The 23,170-nt window shown below is 26.0% G+C and overlaps 4 protein-coding genes across 4 annotated transcripts; all 4 read left to right on the top strand.

Moving 5' to 3' along the window:
- Positions 1-3,542: 3,542 nt before the first annotated feature.
- LOC145846281 (serpin B6-like) lies at positions 3,543-4,793 on the top strand. The gene has a single exon (XM_082953158.1). It carries the CDS (start codon positions 3,641-3,643, stop codon positions 4,661-4,663), a length of 1,023 nt encoding a protein of 340 aa, XP_082809284.1. The 5' UTR covers positions 3,543-3,640; the 3' UTR covers positions 4,664-4,793.
- A 2,059-nt stretch (positions 4,794-6,852) lies between these two features.
- Positions 6,853-8,090, top strand: LOC145846278 (serpin B9-like). Its single transcript, XM_082953156.1, has 2 exons — positions 6,853-7,163; positions 7,277-8,090. Exons 1-2 carry the CDS (start codon positions 6,853-6,855, stop codon positions 8,088-8,090), a joined length of 1,125 nt encoding a protein of 374 aa, XP_082809282.1.
- A 2,454-nt stretch (positions 8,091-10,544) lies between these two features.
- Positions 10,545-11,716, top strand: LOC145846277 (serpin B6-like). The gene is made up of 2 exons (XM_082953155.1): positions 10,545-10,741; positions 11,380-11,716. Exons 1-2 carry the CDS (start codon positions 10,545-10,547, stop codon positions 11,714-11,716), a joined length of 534 nt encoding a protein of 177 aa, XP_082809281.1.
- Positions 11,717-13,786: 2,070 nt separating this feature from the next.
- On the top strand, positions 13,787-20,790 carry LOC145846282 (putative tRNA (uracil-O(2)-)-methyltransferase). The gene is made up of 7 exons (XM_082953159.1): positions 13,787-14,431; positions 15,405-15,572; positions 16,024-16,226; positions 18,407-18,548; positions 19,268-19,484; positions 19,877-20,010; positions 20,539-20,790. The coding sequence occupies exons 1-7, from the start codon at positions 13,787-13,789 to the stop codon at positions 20,788-20,790; spliced, it is 1,761 nt and encodes a 586-aa protein (XP_082809285.1).
- The last annotated feature ends 2,380 nt before the right edge of the window (positions 20,791-23,170 follow it).

The raw sequence follows: 23,170 nt of genomic DNA, 5'->3' as shown, positions 1-23,170 counted from the left end.
AGATTTTGCATTTAGTTTTACTAGTATTTAAAACAGTTATGTAGGTTTATAGTAGACACTCATGAAAACTTCTAAAGTGATTATTAAAGCTTCGACAGAAAATACTTTTTTTAAAAATACAAGTAGCGATACACCACTGAAAAAAGTCTAGACACGCCCCTGTTATGTTTGAATACAAAAATAAAGTGCCTTTATCTGAATGGTTTTTTCACTTAACGGTTTTTCTCGTGATCAGGTTAAAAGAGCAAAATTTTTCTTTTTTAATTTAATAGATTTTTTATACAATATATATCTTAATGCTGTTTACAAAAAACAATGCAGTTTTATAAATTTTTATATCATTTAATTGAATTGTACTAGTTTTTAATTATATAACACAGTAGAAAACTTTAGATAGTGAACTTTTTGATACTCATTTAAAATGATTCAGAATTTTTTTTTTAAATAAACAACTTTCAAAAGTACGCCAAATTAAATTTATTAGGAACTTGTTTTAAATTTTTTGTGAATTTAAAAAATAAAAAGGCTAAAAATCTAATAACTGATCTAATTTAAAATGGTCTCTAAATAGTTACTAACTTAAAAGTTAACATAAATGTCTAGCATAAAGTATCTTCATAGTATAATTTTTTTTTTTAGCTTTAAATCAATAATTTAATCTTTTTTTAATGGAATCAAACGGTGCTGTCTTATATAAGATATGATTTTAATTGCAACATTAAATGTGGACCTGGTTATAAAAAAAACAAACTTAAAAACTGTATATAAAAGTGAATATTTATGTGCAAAACCTCACATGTATGCAATCATGCTTTTTAATAATTAAACATTCAGAAACCTCAAATAACTTACTTTTCAAAATGAGCATCAAGCCACTATTCTAGTTGCCAGACTTTTTATGATGAAATAAATGAAATTTAATGAGATTTTTAGTTAATACAATTAGCTAAGGTATGAGAACAACTGTTTTTAAGCTATATTTGGTTACCTGGTTAAGGTTTTGTTTTAAGAAGCTGGTTTTTTTTGAAGCTTTCTTATTAAATAAAATACAAAAATCTAAACAGTTTTTACTCTCATACCTTTAAAAACTCAAGCTTTTAACATTAATTTAAACCTACGAAAGCCAATAATCATGTATTTTATGAGAAATAGAATCATTGTTAAACTGTTAAAATGAGGTGCTTTAATAAGAAAATTAATTTATGTTGATGTTCATTTACAGAATCATTGTTATAAACTAAGTATATATTTTTATTTTTGCAATTTAAAAGTAATTAATTTTTCTTGTAGCATAGAATTGTTCAAAAATACATGAAGTATACTAGAAGTTTTTGCTGTTAAAGGTAATTACTTGGTATTCTTTTAAATTGAGCTTTTAAAATTGAATTTAATGTCACCAGGATTGCCAAAAAACCTGGAATCCTGTAATTTTACAATTTAGGTTAAAAATCTTAGAAAATGAGAAACAGAACCAAAACCTGTAATTTTAAACATCTCTACAAGTATTGAAATTGCGTTTTGACACAGACAATTTTTAATATAATAATTTTTACTAATTTTACTAATTTTTGATAATTACTAGGATGATGTTGCACCACTATCAAGCTGAAATTATATTTATGAGTCAAGGTAAACCATCTAAAGTTGATCAAATTTTGTTTTTGTTGGCACCTAAAATGATACACATTGAATAAAACAAGTTATATAAATATATAGATAGAATTAAATTAATTTAATTGAGATGTTAACATCTAAATACTTAATTGCTTTTATTTTAATTGATATAATTGCTTAACATTGTGAAGTAAAAGGGTTAAATATTAAAATTTTATTCTTTTAAAAGACCTAAAATATCCAAAAAAGCTAGAAGAAACTTTCTCAAAAACCTTAGGCAACCCTAGGTCACACAAAGCTCATAATTGTCTTTATAATGAACCAATCTTGATCATTGCTTTAATTTTGACTTCAAATTACTACTCAAATGTAGTCTACTGACATGAAATTTTTAAAATGTATATTTTAAATGTATATGTTTACAAAATGTACACACATATTTATCTATAATCTAAATTTATCAGACTGCTATAACTTTAAAGCCATGATTGTCTTTTTATTGTCTACTTAAGAATATTTTTATTTTTAAAAGAATGCTTTTAGAAATATTATGAAAAAGAAATTTAGTTTAAACCAATTAACACTTGAAAGTTAAATTGTTTGAAGTGTTTCAAAAAATCAATTATTTTTTTATATCATACTGAACCAGGGGGCAGCAGGTTAAAATGGAACGTTTTTTAATGTGCTTTAAATCAGTGCTTCTGAACCTTTTTCTAGTGGCGGAACCCTTTTCCAAAGTTCAACTTTTCCGCGGAACCCCTAATTTTTATTTTACATAAAATTTTTAATTAAATAAATGTTCTTTTTTAAATTTCGAAAGGCTTCACGGAACCTTAGGGTTTCACGGAACCCCATTTCAGAAGCACTGCTTTAAATAACATATTTAAAAATAATTTATTTGAATAAAAAAAGTTAAGGCGATATAATATCTTTTAAATTTAACACAAAAATTTAATTTTGTTTTTGAGAATATTAGTATATTAAAATAATTGAATAACATTTTGATTTGGCCCGCGGGCCGCAGTTTTTGCCGACCCTTGTACTAAACCAAGGAGTTTTGATTTACTTATTTTGAAAAAATAAGTTGGTATACTGTCAAAAACTATAAATAGTTTGTATTTAATCAATCTGATAAAGATGGATGTTACTTTACTTTTAAAATCATTGCTTCAAAAAGTAACAATCATGTAATGAACTTTATTTATTTCAAGCCTATGATAAAGCTTCAAGTTGGTTTCCAAGCAATATAATTAAGCTGTTTAAACACTTGTAGAAAAAAATGTTTAATAGTAACTGAGTCTGTTGACATTCATATAGAAAAATAGTAATTTTCGTGTAAATTGAACAAAAATTTCTCAGCATAAGTGATAAGATTTTGTTAAACAATTATAAGTTGTTATGGTTAAAAAACAACGCAATACCACTATTTCTAAAATAATTAAATAATTTTATTTACTTACCATATTTAAATAAAGATAATTCTACTTGTATAAAAACAGGTTAAAAAACAAGTTTAACAATTTCTCATAAATATAATAATTTATATATTTTAATTGTCTTTATATAGACATGTATGCTCTACCAAAAACATACTTTATAGTTTTTATTAAAAAAGTATTATTTACTAGGTTTACATTGCTTTTATGGAGATTTATAGAATTTAAACCAAAACTTTTTATGGAAAACTAAGAACCTCTATAGTGAAAAAAGTTAACAAGATCTTTATAATGCTAAATGAAGCATAACTATTGTTTTAAAATTTAATACTTTAATTATACAGGATAGGCTAGAGTAATTAAAAATGGACTTCGTTGAAAAACTTCATTTAGAAGAATTACAATACGAAAAAAAGTGTGAATTGGATCGCTCAAATTACAAAAGAGATATGGAACTATACAACCTAAGCAACAACAGTAGTATAGATTTGTATAAATTTAATCAAGATCTCTTTCAAAAGATATGTGAAATTTCAGAAGAACACAAAAACATTTTCTTTTCACCACTGAGTATTTCAACTGCTCTTTCAATGTTACTCATAGGATCTGATGGCTGTACAAAACAACAAATTGAAAAAGCATTAGGGTTTGTTAAAAATGAAGGTTTTGTGCAAGATCTCAAAAACCTCAATGACATGCTGAAGTTTGCTTCTGGGAAAACTATTAAATGTATTAAGCTTGCAAGTTCTGTATTTCCAGACAAATCTAACAACTTGCTAGAAAAATACCTGGAGGAAATGAAAAGTGCTTTTGATTGTGAAGTGAATGGTTTGGACTTTAAGAATAATGCAGAGAAATCTAAAAATGAAATTAACAAATGGGTTGAAACTAAAACAAATGAAAAAATAAAAGATTTATTCAAAAGCATAGATCCACTAACTGCATGCATATTAGTCAGTTGTATTTATTTTGAAGGTGACTGGGTTAAAAGATTTAAGAGTTTTAAAACTGTAAATGGAAACTTCAACTGTTCAAACAGTTCAATCACAGTTGTTAAAATGATGTGTGCAAAAGAAAGTTTTAGTTGGAAACATGACACTGAAAGGAAATTTCAATGTGTCAAACTTCCATACATGCCAGACAATCATATGTTACCTGCTGACTTTTACATGCTTATTATTTTACCAGATGAAAAATTTGGTCTTGATGAAGTTGCCAAAAGTATAGATGCTGAAACAATTCAAAGTCTCACAGAAAAAAATTGTTATAGTAGCAGGAGCTTAGACTTGAAAGTTCCAAAGTTCAAACTTGAATACGAAATTGATCTAAATGAGACATTTAATTTGCTTGGAATTACAGATGCTTTTGATAAAAATTCTGCAAATTTTAGTGAAATGTCATCTGATCCACTACATGTATCTAAAGCTGTCCACAAAGCTTTTATTGAAGTTAATGAAAAGGGAACTATAGCTGCTGCAGCCACTGGTGTTGAATTTGAATTGCATTGTGCTCGTATTAATAAAGATCATCCATTTATAGTTGATCATCCGTTTATGTTTCTCATTCAGCACAAACAGCAAACACTTTTTATGGGAAAAATAAGTTCACTTTGAAAACAACAAAACTGAAGCTTGTTAGTACTATGGCTAATTGTGGTAAACTTTTTTGTTTTTATTAGTTGGTCTTTTAAAAATACTAATTACTAATTTTTGAATCTTTTTGTTTGCTTTATCATATTAAAGGTTGTCATCATTTTTGAATAATCCAATTGTATGAAATCTTATGTTGCTTTTTCTGTAAAATATGGTTTTTGTTGAGGTTTCAAATAACAGCCCTCTGTTTGATTATTGTTGAGTTGACTGATAGTAATAAACCCTTGATGTTGAACATTTGTTTAATATACTATACCATAAGAATTATAAGTTATATTGAACAGTTAAGTTTTGTTAATACAATGTAAAAGTAGTTTTCAATTATGACTTTGTTTTTTATATTTCTTAATTACAATAATTAGGTTGACTATTTTTTTAAAGATTATAAAAAGTCCATTTACATAAAACCTTGCCATTTGTTGAAATATTTATATATAAAAGTCTATTCAGGAGTTTAAGTTAAGTAGTACATTTCATAATAAAAAATAATGTTTGCATTTTTTCAATTAGTTTTTAAAGAAAAATTATAATTGCTATACTTTATTAGTAAAAGTGTAGAATCATACTTAAACTTGATCTAAATTTTTCTGTTTTTATAGCTGGTTAGATAATTAATAAGATAAATAAGTTTTAGAGTTTGCAATTTGTCAGTTAATAATTTAAAAATTATAATTATACTAATTGAATTTTTCCTTAAATAGTCAATGTGCTGAGTCATATTTTAACTATGTTTAAATATATTTAATTTTGTAGCTAGTTGGTATATCATGTTCTATACATCAACAGCATCTAAGTATTGTAATCATGTATAACACTAAATAGTTAAAATTAAAACATCAATTATTATTGCCATAATTTCAGTATGTAGTTACTTTATCTTAATGGATTTAAAAAAAAATGTTTAGTGTCACGCAATAAAAACACAAAAACAATTTTTTACATTTAAAACTAGTAAAATTCACCACCATAAATTTGCCAAGTACTTATAATCCTGGAAAAGTCAAGAATTTTAACAACTTTAAAATTAAAACTTAAGTACAAAAAATATAACTTGTCCAATATTATTTGTATCATTTATAATTTTATTTACTACAAAACACATTTAAATTAGTATTTAAGCATCTTTCCAATACTTTTATACTTGTACTAACCTAGAAAAAAATTCAGAAAACCTCAAAAAATCTTAAAAAAACCTGCCTCTAGTACAATAAACATGATTGCCATTTTGTTGTTTATTTAGAATAGATTCAATCAAAAGAAAGAGATCTATTTATAGATGTTTCAACCAATTTCTCTCAGATCTCAACTTACACATTTTTTATGAATAGATAAAATTTTTCATAAAACTGTTTCAAATTTTTATATCATACTTTATGAAGTAGTTGTGAATTACTTAATTTGACAAAATAAAATAACATACTGCTAAAAACAATGAATAATCTGTTTCTTATTTATTTGATTAAAATGGTGTAATTGTTGTTTATGAATGATTGTTTCCGAGCGTTATAATCATGTAATGAACTTTTTTTATTTCAAGCCTAAAATAAAGATTCAAATTGGTTGTAAAGCAACATATCCAAGTTATTCAAATATTTAAGGAAAATATAATTTTGTTAATAGTAAGACAGTTGGCATTCTCTCTTAAGTTAAGTCGTAGTTTTGGTGTAAGTTAAACAATCATTTGTTTAGCAGAAATGATAAAATTTTAAAAGTTTATTTGTTTTAAAAGAACGCAGCACTTTTATTTGTTATGTACTAATGTATTAATTTTTATTTTATTTCAGAAAAAAAAAACTTTTTAAATAAAGACTAAAAAACAAGTATAACCATATGTTTTTTACGAGTTCTTTTTATGACTTTATAAATCTTAATCTTATGACTTCTTAATAAAGACATATGTACTCTATAAAATTTATACATATTAATCTTTAAAAAGAGAAAGTTATTATCTGCCAATTTGGAATTTGCTTTTATAACGATTTATGGAATTAAAAGTTTTCTCTTATAAATATATAGCCTATCCTTGAATAATATAAGCAGATCTTTTAATGCTTATAAATTAAATATTGTTTTCATATTTACACTTTACTTTTACAGGATAGACTTGAGTAATCATAGTTAAACTCACATTTTTAAACTTATAAAGAAAAATGGAAGAAAAGAAACTAGAAGAATTTCAAAGAAAACGCGAATTAGTACGCTTAAAATACAAAAGAGATATGGAACTGTATAACCTAAACAATCACAAAAGTATAGATTTGTATAAATTTAATCAAGATCTATTTCAAAAGATATGTGAAGTTTCAAAGGAACACGAAAATATTTTCTTCTCTCCACTGAGTATTTCAACTGCTCTTTCAATGCTACTCATAGGATCGGATGGGTACACAAAACAACAAATTGAAAAAACATTAGGGTTTGTTAAAAATGAAGGTTTTTTGCAAGATCTCAAAACCTTAATGTAATGCTGAATCTTGCTTCAGGCAAAACTATTAAATGTATAAAGCTTGCCAATTCTGTATTTCCAGATAAATCTATCACCTTGTTAGAAAAATATCTTGAGGAAATGAAAAGTGCTTTTAATTGTGAAGTAAATGGTTTAGACTTTAAGAATAACACAGAGGAATCTAAAAATGCAATTAACAAATGGGTTGAAACTAAAACCGATGAAAAAATTAAAGATTTATTCAAAAGCATAGATCCACGAACTGCATGTATTTTAGTCAGTTGCATTTATTTTGAAGGTGACTGGGTTAAAAGATTTAAGAGTTTTAAAACTGTAAATGGAAACTTCAACTGTTCAAACAGTTCAATCACAGTTGTTAAAATGATGTGTGCAAAAAAAAGTTATAGTTGGAAACGTGATACTGAAAGGAAGTTTCAATGTGTCAAACTTTCATACAAGCCACACAGTCGTATGTTACCTGCTGACTTTTACATGCTTATTATTTTACCAGATGATAAATTTGGTCTTGATGAAGTAGCTAAAAGTCTAGATGCTGAAACAATTAAAAGCTTAACAGAAAAACAGTGTTTTAAAAGCAGGAGTTTGGACTTGAAATTTCCAAAGTTCAAGCTTGATTATGAAATTGATCTAAATGAAATACTTAATTTGCTAGGAGTTACAGATGCATTTGATAAAAATTCTGCGAATTTCAGTGAAATGTCATCTGATCCACTTTTAGTATCTAAAGCTGTCCACAAAGCTTTTATTGAAGTTGATGAAAATGGCACTATAGCTGCTGCAGCAACTTATACAGAACTTGTAGCTCTCTGTGCTCGTCGTCGTAATAATGTATATCATCCATTTATTGTTGATCATCCGTTTATGTTGCTTATTCAGCACAAACAGCAAACACTGTTTATGGGAAAAATAAATTCACTTTGAAAACAACAAAACTGTAAACTTTTTGATATTCTGGCTGATCATGGTATACTTTTGATTTTATTAGTTGGTCTTAAAAAAAAACTAACTACTAAGTTTTAAACTATTTGCATGCTTTTTCTATTATATCTCTTTTTAAAATCGTTATTATTTTGAATAACACAACTTTTGTAACATATTATGTGAAAAATGGATTTGGTTCTGGTTTTAAATAATTGATGTCTGTTTAATTATTGTTGAGGTGACTTTTAGTAATAAACCCTTTATGTTAAAGATTTGTATAGACAACTGTACCATGAGAAATGTCAATTATATTCAATAGTTAAGTTGTGTATATGAAGTTTTAGTTGTGCTTTAGTTTTTATTTTTTTAATTACAATAATTAGGATAATGGAAAATAATTTTAAGTATTATTCAGGCTATTTTATCAAATCCAGTCAAGGTTACATTAAAACTCTGCTATTTAGTTTTTTTTTACTTTTTGATTGAATGCAGGAATTTTCATAAATTCAAAAAATAAAATTTTGATAAAAAAAAAACATTTTTTTTTAATTTAAAATGTTTATTTTTATCATTTTTTAAATTTCAACATTCAAAGTCTCTTAAACTATAAAATGAACGTTTTTTGAAAGTGAGGTCTCTAGCTCAAGAAATGAAGGAGAAGGTACATTTTTAGTATCTTTTTAAAATTTCTGAGAAAATTGACCCCTAAAAATTTGGGGTTCATACTTTTGTATCATAAATTTTTATTTAAAATTAAAAATATCTAAAAAATTAGATTATATTTTTTAATTCTATAAAAACTGGCTTGTAGTTTGTACTCCAATCTATCATATAATACCCAATGTTATTTCAGATAAAAAATTCCGGATCCCCTTTATGTCCTTAAATTGACTACTTTTTGAAATAGCACTGATTAAATATGAATTTTAAAAAATTTATAAAAATGATACATATTTGAGATTAGTTGTGCATAATGTATTAAAAAAAGTCTTTGCATTTTGTCACTTAGATAAGACTTAAACTTTTCTTTAATTAGTAAAAGTGCAGTAAAATAACTCAGTTAAAGAATTTCTGTTTTTGTAAATAGTTTATATGCTGTATTTAACATCCATCAACAGTATTTAAGTATTTTAGTCATTTGTAATATCAAATAAATTAAAATTAAAACCTTAAAGATCAATTATTGCCATAATTTTCAGTTTTTAATTCTTTTATACTTATGACTTCTGTGTAAATAGAGAAACAAGATTCTATATTTAAAACCAATCAGATTTCACCACCATAGATTTGCTAAAAAACCTAGATCTCTGGATAAACCTGGAGTTTATAACAACTTTAAATTTAAAATGATGAAATTTTAATTAAGTACAAAGATATATCATATCCAATATTTTTTTTGTATCACTTAGAATTTTATTTATTACAACACACATTTAAATTAATATTAAAGCATCTTTTCAATGTTTTTATACTTGAACTACTTTGGAAAGATAATTAGAAAACCTGGAAATTAAATTCCAAAAATCTTTAGCAGCTTTATGACCAGCATAATAAGCAAGATTGCGACTTAATTGTCTATTCAGAATAATTTTTTATCCTTAGAAAGAGACCTATTGGCAGTATTATAATTTTTTTTGTATCAACTTATATTTTTTTTTTAATAGATTGATTGATAGAATTTTTATAAAATCATTTTTTATTTATATATCATACTTTAACTTAACTAAGTAATCATGTTTTAATAAGTTTGACAAAGTAAGATAACATACTGCCGAAAACAATAAATAGTCTATTTGTTATTAATCTCATTAAGATGGTGTAATTGTTATAATCATGTAATGAACTTTTTATTATTTCAAGCCTTAGATGAAGTGTTTTAAGTTGGTATTAAAGCAACATTACAAAGTTATTTAAATACCTGTAATTTTGTTAATAGTAAAACTGTCCGCATTCTCTCTGAGTTAAGTAGTAGTTTTGGTGTAAGTTAAACAAACATTTTTTCAGCACTGAGTTTTTGAACATTTGAAATTTAAATGCATGTAACATTACTATTTGTTTCATACTAATATACTATTTATTTACTAACATCTGAAAAAAAATTTGCTTTTCAAAAAAAGTTTTAAAAACAGGTATAAAAACTTTTTTCAAGTATAGTATAGTCGTTGTATACCTTAAATGACAGATATGTCCTTTTAAAATTTTTACTTATTAATAAACAGTGAAAAAGTTATCATCTAATAGTTTTTATAATACTTAAAAATTTTCTTGTAAAAGTGAAAATAGAAGCTTTACTATTTTATTTATTTAATACTTTAATTTTTACAGAACATACATGAGTAATTAAAAATGAATTCATCTTTTTCAAACTTTCATAGAGAAATGGAAGAACAGCAATTGAAAATATTAAATTATCAAAAAAAATGCAAAGCAGATTGCTTAAAATACAAAAGAGATATGGAACTGTATAACCTGAACAATCACAAAAGTATAGATTTGTATAGATTTAATCAAGATCTCTTTCAAAAGATATGTGAAGTTTCAAAGGAGCACGAAAACATTTTCTTCTCTCCACTGAGCATTTCAACTGCTCTTTCAATGCTACTCATAGGATCGGATGGGTACACAAAACAACAAATTGAAAAAACATTAGGGTTTGTTAAAAATGAAAGTTTAATACAAGAACTCAAAAACCTTAATGTAATGCTGAATCTTGCTTCAGGCAAAACTATTAAATGTATAAAGCTTGCAAATTCTGTATTTCCAGATATATCTTTAAACTTGCTAGAAAAATATCTGGAGGAAATGAAAAGTGCTTTTGATTGTGAAGTGAATGGTTTAGACTTTAAGAATAACACAGAGGAATCTAAAAATGCAATTAACAAATGGGTGGAAACTAACACAAATGAAAAAATAAAAGATTTATTCAAAAGTATGGATCCAAAAACTGCATGCATATTAGTCAGTTGTATTTATTTTGAAGGTGACTGGATTGAAAAATTTAAGTGGCATAAAACTGTAAATGGAATCTTCATCTGCTCAAACAGTTCAGTTTCAGTTGTTAAAATGATGTGTGCAAGAAAAAGATTTAGTTGGAACCATGACAGTAAAAGGAAGTTTCAGTGTGTCAAACTTTTATACAAGCCACATAATCATATGTTACCTGCTGACTTTTACATGCTTATTATTTTACCAGATGAAAAATTTGGTCTTGATGAAGTTGCCAAAAGTCTAAATGCTGAAACAATTAAAAGCCTCACAGAAAAAATAAAGTTAATTGTTTTATAAGCAGAGGTTTAGACTTGAAAATTCCAAAGTTCAAGCTTGATTATGAAATAAATCTAAACGAAATATTCAAGTTGCTAGGAATTACAGATGCTTTTGATGAAAATTCTGCAAATTTCAGTGAAATGTCTTCTGATCCAATGTTTGTATCTAGAGCTGCCCACAAAGCTTTTATAGAAGTTAATGAAAGTGGAACTATAGCTGCTGCAGCAACTGGTATGGAGTGTGAACTTTGTTGTGGTCGTTTCAATGAAGATCATCCATTTATAGTTGATCATCCGTTTATGGTGCTTATTCAGCACAAACAGCAGACACTGTTTATGGGAAAAATAAATTCACTTTGAAAACATCAAAACTGAAATTTGTACATGTTATGGCTGATCGTGGTACACTTTTTTATTTTTTTTATTAGTTTGTGTTTTCAAAACGATAACTAATCATTATGTTTGTTTTTTATAACTCTTTCTATAAACTATAAATGTACAGCTTTGCAATTTTCATTTATATACATCTATGGTTTCTGTTTAATAACTGTTTAATTTTAAACTATTATTGAGTTTACCTTAACTAACTGACCCTGAAGCTGATTATATGTAAAAAAATAACTTTCAGAAGTTGTTTTTGAATTTGATAAGTTAGTTATGGTAGCATATTACAATTTTAGTTTTTAGTTTTGTACTCAGTTTTTAATTGTGATTCAATTAAGGTATATAGGTTGACTTTCAATTTTAAAGTTGTTTTTTTGTGTAAATTTTATTTCATTGTGGAAGAACACTCTTGTAACTATACTTTAACATAATATTTTAAAGTTTTTATATTCAATGTATTTTAAAGTTAAGCTTATTTATTCATTCTGTAATATGATAATTTTATGAGTATATTTTGACACCAGATGCTTTGAAAAAACATATTAATTGCAATTAGCAGTCTAGTGACTTAGTTTAACCTATGTTTGTTAATTTATGTTACAAAGCATACATCGTTATTTTTTTACTAATTAACTGTTATATTAAACTGCATTTTCTATGTCCATAATCATTTAATTAGTTTTAAAAATCATTTTATTAGTTTTAAAATCATTTGTAACATTAAATCACCAAATTTTATAAAATGAAAGCTGAATATTGCCATAGTTAAACACTTAGTTGCTATTTGTATAATATTTTTATATGACTTTTTAAAGGTACATTTGTTGTAAAATAAAAAATAACACATTTGTAATATTTCTATAAACCAATCAGATTGCAGCACCAGCATAATAAGCTTTACTGCCATTTCCTTTGTATTTTTTAGAACATTTTTGTAAATTAAAAAAAGTGCTTTTAAAAATACAAAAAAATACTGGTTATTGCCATAGGGGGACCATTTTTTTTTATTAATAAGTTGGTTTAGTTTTGTAGGACTTTTTATTGGAAATCGAGAACTTTTTACTGCTGTACGAAATTCAAAGTTAATTTTGAGATGAATCAAAGCTGGCCAGTTAGTAGGTTCAATTTATATTGCACATACTAAAAAAGCAAAATAAAAACTATTTTACTTAAAGTCTGTCTTTTCCTTTTTTTGTAATATATTTATTTATTTGTTAGTTTATTAATAAATGATTTTAAAGACATTTTGCTTAGTTGAAAAAATTTTCTATAATTTTTTGAAAACCTTCTGCTTTAAACTGATTACTTATTTGATAGTTTTTTTTAAATTGCACCATGTCATTTCTTTTAAACCGGTCAAGAAATGGTTTACAAAAGTTTGAAATTAATTAAGTAGATAATTTTTTGGTGGAAATATATATATTTTTTTAATAAAGTTCAGCCTTTATGTTTGTATCAAATATTTTTTACAAAATTGATTTAGTAAAACTTTGATAATCAATACAAAATACGTTTAGTTCCATACTCTAAACATTTTTATAAGAACCAAAGTTATAATTTATAAAACAAGTACTTGACCCCAATTTTATTTTGATATTTAATGGTTTTTAAAAATAAATAAGTAAGTAGTCTAGTTAAGGTTATTTTAATTAAATTAATTATTTCCAGCCATTAGTAGTTGAATGTATTTTAAGATTATTAAAAAAATGAAATTTGTATTAATATCTTTAAAATTTGTATTATATACTTCTGTTCTTTTATACAATATTTAAAATCTTGAAAACATTTATACTATTATGAAGTTCATCTTAAGTTGTGCATGTTATTAAAGCTTGTAAATAAATATATATTATACCATATGTAATTTCAAATATATATATATCTTGATCGGTAAAACTAAAATAGCTTTATTATTGTCTCTAGTGAATAAAACTTTTGTTTTGAAATACCAATTACATTTACTTTCTTACTGTTTTGTAGAAGTAAACTGCAAGTTTAAAGTCAAATCATTAGCAACTAGCAATTATTATTTACAGCATTTAAAAAATGGTAAACACACCAGTTAGTTGGAAGGAAGAGAAATTTTACGAGGGTGAGATCACGCTGGAAGCGTTCAATTCGAGCGTGGCAGTCTGGATAGACCGTCCCAACATCTGCTTCAAGCCGGTCAGCTGCGCAAAGTGCAGCAAAGTTGAAAAGACCGATGAAAGTTTCATCAGACTGACCGCAGGTGTGAGCCACAATAAAAATAGAGGTTCAACTGACAGCTTGAATTATGAACTTCAACTTCGAAAGTTTGTTCCTAGAAGGAGCAAGTTTTACAGCACCAGCTTTGAGCTTGTAGTCCGCGACAAGTCGAACAACCTGTTTGCTTTCTACCCACTTAACACCGACCGCACTTTAAATGAAGACGAAACGTCGTACGCGTTGAAACTGGAAAGCTCTAAAGATGAAAAAGACCGCATCGTTCTCTACACCAGAGTTGCGAGCAAAGAGAGCTCGTCCAAAAGTTTCTGCCACCCAACACACGACTGGTTGAAGGACAACTTGCTTGACAGCATCAGCAAATGGACCAGCGACTGTTCCGCATCCAGCCAGGGGTTTCCGGTTTCACACTCGCTTATTGACAGGGAGAATTACGCGGTCATGTACGAGGAGCTGAAAGAGAAGTACGGGAAGAAAATAGCTAAGGTTTGTTGTTTGTTTTGAATTTTTAAAAGTAACTAAAGTTTAAACTTCAATTAATGTTTACAGAACAACTGTTTGAAGCAAAATAGCTTGAGATATTTTTATAGTTTATATTTGAAAATGTTACATAAAACTTTGTTAATATTCAAAAATTTGATCATTATTAGTTGTAAAAAATATGATAGTTTTTGTTTTTAATTTTTACAATATTGGATTTTCCTTTACAAAAGAAAAAAACTATTTATCTATTTTTTTATATTTTTAGCTGAAAAAAATTGTAAAAAGTTTTGAATTCTCAATTAAATATGTTTATAACATCGTCTTTAAATTAACAAAATTAAAGTATGTTAATTAAGACTTAAATTTTTTTTTCAAAGAATGCGTACAATGCATGTTATACTAAGTTTTCTAAAAGGTTTATATTTAAAAATTTTGCATAAATAAAATTTACTAAGTTAATGTAAGTTTTATAGTTTCAATAAAATATGTATATATTAAAAAGTTATTTTAGATTCATATACTATTTAAAAAAAAGTTAGATCTTTGTATTTAAAAGTAATATTGATTAGCTTAAAATCCACTAATTTATTAAAAATTATATCAAAGTTTCAGCCAAAGTTAGGAAAGTTGTGGCAAAGTACTTTTTGATTTCTTGATTTCTAAATAATAATACAAACTTGTTTTCTCAGGCTTTTCAGAATGTTTACAACTAATAAATATTATTTATCTATTCAAAAAATAAAGTTTCGCTAAATAAATAAAATATCGTTTGCTAATAAAGATCCTAGCGAAATAAGTATTTTTCAATTTTCATATCTCCGTTGAAGTGTGTTAATTTGTTAACACACAAAATCATGTGCTAGTTTAGTAAACAAAGAGTACTGTTTAACAATTTTCTATTATAGTTTCAGTTATTGATTAAAAATGTTCTTATGCTAATGAAATGAACTTTATTAAAATAAAATTTTCTTCCAAGGAATGGGAGGAAGTGACAGATCCTCAGAAGTACGTCATGGAAGATGTTGCCATAGCAACCTACCTGCTGGTATATTGGAACAGTTACCATGGTGACAACAATCAACAGAAGTTTGTTGATATCGGTTGTGGCAACGGGCTACTTACACATTTCCTTACTTGTGAAGGGGTTAGGGTTACAACAAATATATACTTCATAGTTTGTACATAACTAAATATTTATAAAAAAGTTAAAGTTAACAAAAAAAGTTTAAAGGTCTTCTAATGTACTGTAATAAAATTGTATTTTTAAGACAATTACATTCACATGATAGATAATTTTTAATTGTTTATGTAAAAAATAAAAAAATTAAACGTTGTGTAGTTAATTAAGCTATCATTTATTCTATTTCACTGACTTAAAAAAATTAACTCAGGCTCGTAAAGTAAATAAAAAAATATACTATTTTTAACGTTAAGAGGACAAACGAAACTTTATTTAAAACTGTTCAGATTAAAAAATCAACACTGAGTATCAGTTCTTGGTTTCATATAAGACTACAACTTCGTAGGAACTATGTCTACAATTGATTTTAACTCATTTATATTTATATTCTACTTATGAATTTTATTCCCTTCAGCACCGGGGCACGGGTCTTGACTTGAGGGCCCGCAAAGTGTGGGCCAAGTATCCCCCTTCAACGAAACTCATGGAGTTCTGCGTCACCCCTGACAACCTGTCGCCGCTGGAGGGAGCCACGTGGTTGCTAGGTAACCACTGCGACGAGCTCACCCCGTGGATACCCATAATGGCTGCCAAATGTGGGAAACCCCCTAACATATGGTAGCTACCCTGTTGCAGGTGAGAATTATTATATACATTCTTTTTTTATATTATTTTTTTTTGTTTATATCCATGAATATTTAGAACTCACTTAGTTCATAAAGATAATAAAATGTTTTTTTTTTTACTTTAAAAAAGTTCAGTTTAAAATTTGAGATGTAGCTAGCTTTTTAAAATTTGTAGATTGAATATGTAATTTATTTTGACTTAAAAATAGACAATTGTTTTTAAAAGTACATGTGTCTAATAGTTTACAAAGACATAAGGTTGTTTAAAATGTTTATCAAGTAACTTTAAAAGCCTAGTTAGTTAATTTTTAAAGAAAAAATTTAGATAAATTGAAATAAAGGCCATATGGGGGGCTTTTAAAAATATTGGCTTTTATATGAAAGCTTGAAGTACAAACTTCAAGCCAGTTTTTATAGAATTTAAAAACATCATTTAACTTTTGAGATATTTAATGTTTTGTAAAAACTTTCCTATATTAAACGTATGGACCGCAAATTTTTCAGGGTCAATTTTCCCGGTAATTTTAAAATTCACAAAAAATCTATCTCCTCCTTCATTTTTCAAGCAATCTTCTTCAAATTTTAAGGAAACGTTCCTTATAGTATAGGGAAAAAACGTTACTTTGAATTTTAATAGTTTAAAAAATAAAAATTTTATCACAAAAATAAAAAAAAAAAGTGTTTTTCGTTTACAAAAAAAAAATTAATTCCAATGTAACGTTTTTTTTTATTGTATAAAGATTAGACTGTGAAAGTTTGAAGAAGAACGCTTGAAAAATGTAGGAGGAGATAGATTTTAAATGAAATATTTTTTTTTTGCTGTTTTAGTTTTCCCTTCCCATATGGAACCTATTATGCGGCCCGACTTTGACCGGTCATATCTCAAAAAATAATTCTTTTTTAAAACGATAAAAAGCATCTTGAAGCTTAGAAAAAACTCTATAAGATAAGATTCTTTCAATTCATTCAACTTGTAAAAAACATGGTTTACCCCCTATGGCTTATGGCCTAAATAAGTTTACAAATTATGTTTTTGTATAGGTAGTAAAAAAGAACTCAAAAATTGAATACCAATTTAAAATATTACAAATTATCATATTCATATTTTTTTAAATTTTATAATTCTTTTATGATATATGCCATCAAAATGTTTTTAAATTTGTTTTTAGATTAATATTACTTTTTGCATTACCTATATCAGGGTTGCCACACAATCAGGATAACTCAGGATTATAAAAAAAAATAAACTTAGGATGATTTAAGATAGTTTTGTTTTTTTTTTATAAAAACTCAGGATAGTTTTAAGATATATAAAAAATGTCAGGACATTTTTCTTTGAATGAGATTTATTTGATATAGTTTAATTTTTTTGTTCTTTTATAACAAATTTTGTTGAGGAAACTTAATAATTTAAAATTAAAAATAAAAATTTTTGAAAGATTTGAAAATACTTAAAATGACTAAGAACAGCTTTTTTGACTAAAAGAGTGGCAACATTGCTATACTTCTACTTATGATGAAACTTGTTAATTTATTTTAATTTAATTTGTTAAATAATAAAAAACTGTACATTAATTCAACTTATTTATATATATATTTTTCCATTTAGTATTTATTTGTCTAGAAATATGAGTAAATCAAGTATACTAATTAGAAATGTTTATAATGTTTGTATTTTTTTTCAATTAGTTATAATAAAGGTGTAAATATAAAAAAATCTAGTTTGTTCAGTGTTGTCAAGGAACCTAAAAGTAACTGGATTTTGACAATACATTAAAAAAAACATGGAATCTGAAAATTTTCTGTAAAAAATTACTAAAAGAGTAGGAGTATCTGCTGGAGTTTTAAACAATTTTTACATGTAAAATAACAAAACTTGAACTTAACACTGATAATATATCATATGCAATATATATTTTTTGCATGAATTTTTTCAAACATAGAACACATTTATAGTAGCATCACAGTATCTCTTTAATACTATTATACCATTTAAGACCAAAAATTTCATTTTTTACTAAAAATAGACTAAAAATTATTAGTTTCAAAAACCTGGAAGAAGTTTTGAAAAGATGGAAAAAAGTTTCAAAACCATTTGGCAACCCTTTTTATTGCAATTAAACAATGATAATATATTTTTGTTCTCAATGTTTTAATTTTCTTACCACCCAGGTTTGATTTGTACGGTAAATGGGAGCGCAAGAACCCGGGGCTTCCCCAATACAAAGAATATATCGACTATGTATCAACGGTTATCGGTAGATGCGGGTACAAATATCACGTGGACGTTATGAGAATTCCTTCCACTAAGAGGGTTGGTTTGCTGTATTCGGTTATGGTTCTATTGTTTTAAATGATGTTTTGGCTAGACTATGAATGATTAAGTTGTGTTAAAGTTTGTCGAATGAAAATATTATTTTAAAACATTGCAATTAACTTATTTTAATAAGGTATTTAGTATAAATGGGAATACTTTGACATTATGAAAATACCATTTACTAATCGGGATGGTAGCTTGTTGTAATTTATGATGTACGTCTCAGTTTTTAAGAAAGCTCAGCAAATGTTTTCGTACCACTAAATGATGTTTATTTAAAAGGTCAATTAAGTAAACGGTATCAAATGTTTTTTAACTGAAATATAATATCAGTTTAGCTAAGCTGCGTTCATAGATTAGTCAACTTTTTCATTTTAAATTCAATCAATAATCTAATACTTATTATTTCAGCTGAAAATATTTTTATGACCTGGACTTATTATTCAAAAAATAAAATGTCTAGTGTAGAGTTCAAAACTCTATAACAAATATAATAAAAGACTTGATACCAATTTAAAATAAACTCTTTGTGCATTTTTTTTTATTTAGGAAGAAAGTAAATAAAGTATTTAGTTTCACACGATTAGATTACTAGCCTGTTTCAATTTTATGTTTATATTACTTTTTCGAATAAAAAAACTAGTGGTCTACTTAAACTTATAAGTAGGTTTGAATATAATTTGAACATGTTCATAAAATTTGTAATCACTTCACAGGTGTGTTTCATAGCCCACCCGAAGAAAATAGCGACTGAAAGACAACTGGTGCTGAACGAACTTGGCGACTTCATACAAATGAATAAGCAGCTGAAGGAGTTCGTGCCCAGGAAGAAACTGGAAGCAGTCAAGAACTGCACTCACATTGACAAAAGCGTTACTGGTGAGGTTATCAAGAAGGTCGCGGATAAGCTTCTTGAAAACACTGAAGCCAAAAGTATGTTTTTTGATTAATTTTTAAAATTTGTAGTTGTAGTTGTAAGTTTCACTGTATTTTTTTTTCACGATGTTGGTCTTAACTTTATGTAGTATTTGTTTTACCCCTTGAAAGTTATTAACTTTTTTTTTGAAACAGTACATAGTTTTTTTTTGGAAAACAAAAATGCTAAGCAATTTTACCTAGGCTAAGTTTAAGGTAAAACCTTATAAACACGAAAACAATTATTAGAAGCTTGTAAATAAAATTATTAGGTTTTAACACTTTTAAGGTTTTTAAATTACAGCTTGATATTTCAAGTACAACTATTGAAAGTAAATGCAACTGACTTGTGGTTGCAGTAAGTATATTAAATTGTCGTTTAAAAAATAAACTGATATTAATCTCATCAGAAGCGAAGTATGTGTGGAGACGCGGAGGAGTATTAAAACTTTCACAAGTCGCTGATATGTTTGATAGAAATTTGAAAAACAAACTGAAAAACGAATGCGGTGGTCTGCAAACGTTGCTGAGGAATTATCATCAGGTATTTATTGAAAAGTTTTGGATTGGTTAGAATATTTTAATTTGTATATTTACTTTAAAGTGGTTCTAAAAAGTCGCAAAAGTTGCGATATTGTAAAAGCTTTTTACTTTTAAAAATTGGTTTTAAATTAACAATTTTGTGCTGGGAATTATACTTATTGACAGCGATTAAAAAATATTTGTCTAAAATAAGTAAATTTTGTTAAAGCTGAAGAAATATGATATGCGATCTTATGTGTGTTTATATGTATTTATTATAAGCAGTAACATACTTATAAGATATACATCACTTTTCTTTTTTTGACTTTAAAAACATACCACGATCAAAACAGGTGTTCCAAATAAATTATATTAATTGATAAAGACTAAAAAGTATTAAACTAAATTAAGTAAAATTTGATTTTGGAACAAATGCTGAGGAAATTTTATTTACAATCTTTTGTGTGTTTATATGTATTTATTATAAACAGTAACATACTTAAAAGATATACATTACTTTTCTTTTCATGACCTACCACGATCCAAACAGGTGTTCCAGGTGACGGGCGGCACGGTTCAGTTCAGGGACTGGTCCGACCCGTACGTCAAGTTCACAAGCAAGAAGAAGAAAGGGGGAAAACCCTCGAACAAAACTTCGTTCAAGACGAGGATGTGCTGGTTCGACTCGCACCATCCCGACGGGTGTCCCAGGAAACCCGAGGACTGCCCGTTCAAACACGAGTGCGAGGTTGCATGTGAGGGGAATACCGGTGATCGGGATTCCGTGAAAGTGGAAACGTGAAGTGTTTGTTTGTTCAGGAATTATTTTTGAGCAGGTTTGAAATGAGAAAATTGTTTCATGTTAATTTTATTGCATTTTTAAAACTAATTCGAACAATGAATATACGTCAGCGTTGCCACTTTATCTAGAAACCTGGAAAAAACTTGGAAAACCTGGAATTTTTGACAAAAATCACTAAAAAATCGTGGAATTTTAACAATTTTCACATGATCAGTAATAAAATTTTGATTTGACTCGAAAAATTTATTATGTAAATAATTTTTTGTCATCATCAAAAATTTTTGTTATTAAAAAACTTATCTAAAGTAGCTTTACAGTATCTTTTCAATGTTTTTATACTATTTAACACAGTTTCTTACCTTAAACTTAACTTTAAACTAAAAATAGACCCGAAAATATGTATTTTGAAAAACCTGGAAGAAATTTGGAAAACCTGGAAAAAAAATTGAAAAAACAAGTGGCAACCCTGATATATATTTTTTTCCATGAAATCTGAAATAATAACCGTTTCGTGAAGGTTGAAACCTGAATTAAGAAAATTTTGATAGTTTAAACATGTATTTGTTTATTTTTACGTCTTTTAAGTCATTTGATGAATAATATTTTTATATTGAAACTCTTTTAAGTTACTAGAGAAAACTGAAAAAAAAAAACATCTACCTATAGAAATTTTCTACTATTTAGCTTAAATTGCAACTTTAGAAAGCTTTTAAGTTTATTACTAAAAGACTGTATGAAAATTTATAATTGGTATTTTTAAAACGTACTGTGATACAACATACTATATATATATCGTTTGAAGTAAAGCAACAAGCTTTTTGAAACTTTGAATTTAATGTTACGTTTTTTCTCTTCAAAATGATGAAATAAAACAGCTGAATATAAGACATAGTTTTTCACTTGTTTTACTCAATCTCATAGATTGACAAAAATTTTTACTACTTTGAAATTGATTTTAAACACAATATTTTTTAAATTTCTATATGGCTTATATATGTGGTAAAATTTAAAAAAATATTTAGTCTAAAAGTCAATATTTATCATTTTAGGGTTTTATGACTTATAATAACTAATTACAATTGTATTTATTTTTTCTATTTTAATAGTTAAATATATATCTATAACCCACTTTTTTAGTTAGAAGTTTGTTTGAGGTTAAATACTTATTCAAAAGTCTATTTATACTTTTAGTACTTTGTTTGAAAAATAGTTAATTTTTGATACATTGTTTCAAATTAAAAATGTTTTTATGAAAAAAATTTACACTATTTAATATGTATATTATTTTATTTATTGTTAAACGTAAACATTTTAGATAATTCGCTTTTCTAGAAAATTTGAACCTTTTTAGTGAGACTTTTAAAAATATGACATTTTATTGTTTGTCATTTTTATGCAAATAGTTGTTTTTAATTTTTTAATTATAGATTTTTTCGAAGTTTGTACCACCTGGTAATTAAATAAACTACTGAATAAATAAATATTTAATGAAATTCATATTTATGCTTGGTATTTCTTTACAGTTGGTATTGTTTTAGTACTTAAATGTTAAGTATCTTTACCAAAAAAAGTTTTAGGTTGTGTTCTTTAATTAACTTTACTTAAATTCAATACTTGTTTTACGATGTTTAAATTATATTTTAAAAATAATTTCTAAAACTCACTTTTTGAGCAACCCTTTTTTTTGAAACTAAATTAAATTTTAAATTATTTAAAATAAGGAAGGTGAATTTCTAAATTAAACAATTTATAAGCACTAATCCATTAAAAAACTATAGTGTAATAACAAAGCTTTTCTTTAAGTAATCTTAATTATATATTTTTTAAAATAAACATAATATTTTTTAAACAACCAAAAAAAAGTAGTTTTTTTGGCTTTTTGTTAAAGCAAAATAAAATGTAGTTTTTTAAATTATCAATCAGTTTATTATCGTTAATTATTATTAATATTAATTATACAAAATTTAGCAAGAAATTTTAAAGTAGAGAAAGTAAAAGTAATTTATAATAAATTTATACATAACTATTTTACATTGAAATATAGTTAAAGAAAGTTTTACCGTAAACGTCCATAAAACTGTGTTAGTGTTCATGTTATACTTAAAACTAAATTTGCATTTTTTATATTTTGTTTATTTAAATTCTAAGGAATACGTTGTTGTAACTAACAAAAAAAAAACTATTTAAAACTCTTTAAAACGAAAATTATAAGTTCGAATGATTTTTCTTTTAAAACGTATGTTCAAACATTAAAATACATTTATTACTTAATAGGATTACAAAAACAGTGTTGTATTCAAATTTCTAGGTCAAGTTTGTAAGCCGTTGGCAAGACGGTTTACCTCAAATATTTCATATTTATATGTTAGTTTAACAGCCT

The sequence above is a fragment of the Thalia democratica genome, unplaced genomic scaffold, assembly GCF_965202585.1.
Source record: "Thalia democratica unplaced genomic scaffold, ktThaDemo2.hap1.1 HAP1_SCAFFOLD_393, whole genome shotgun sequence".
NCBI lineage: Eukaryota > Metazoa > Chordata > Thaliacea > Salpida > Salpidae > Thalia > Thalia democratica.
Note: the sequence above shows the minus strand (reverse complement) of the source record. Positions and strands in the feature narration are given on the sequence as shown.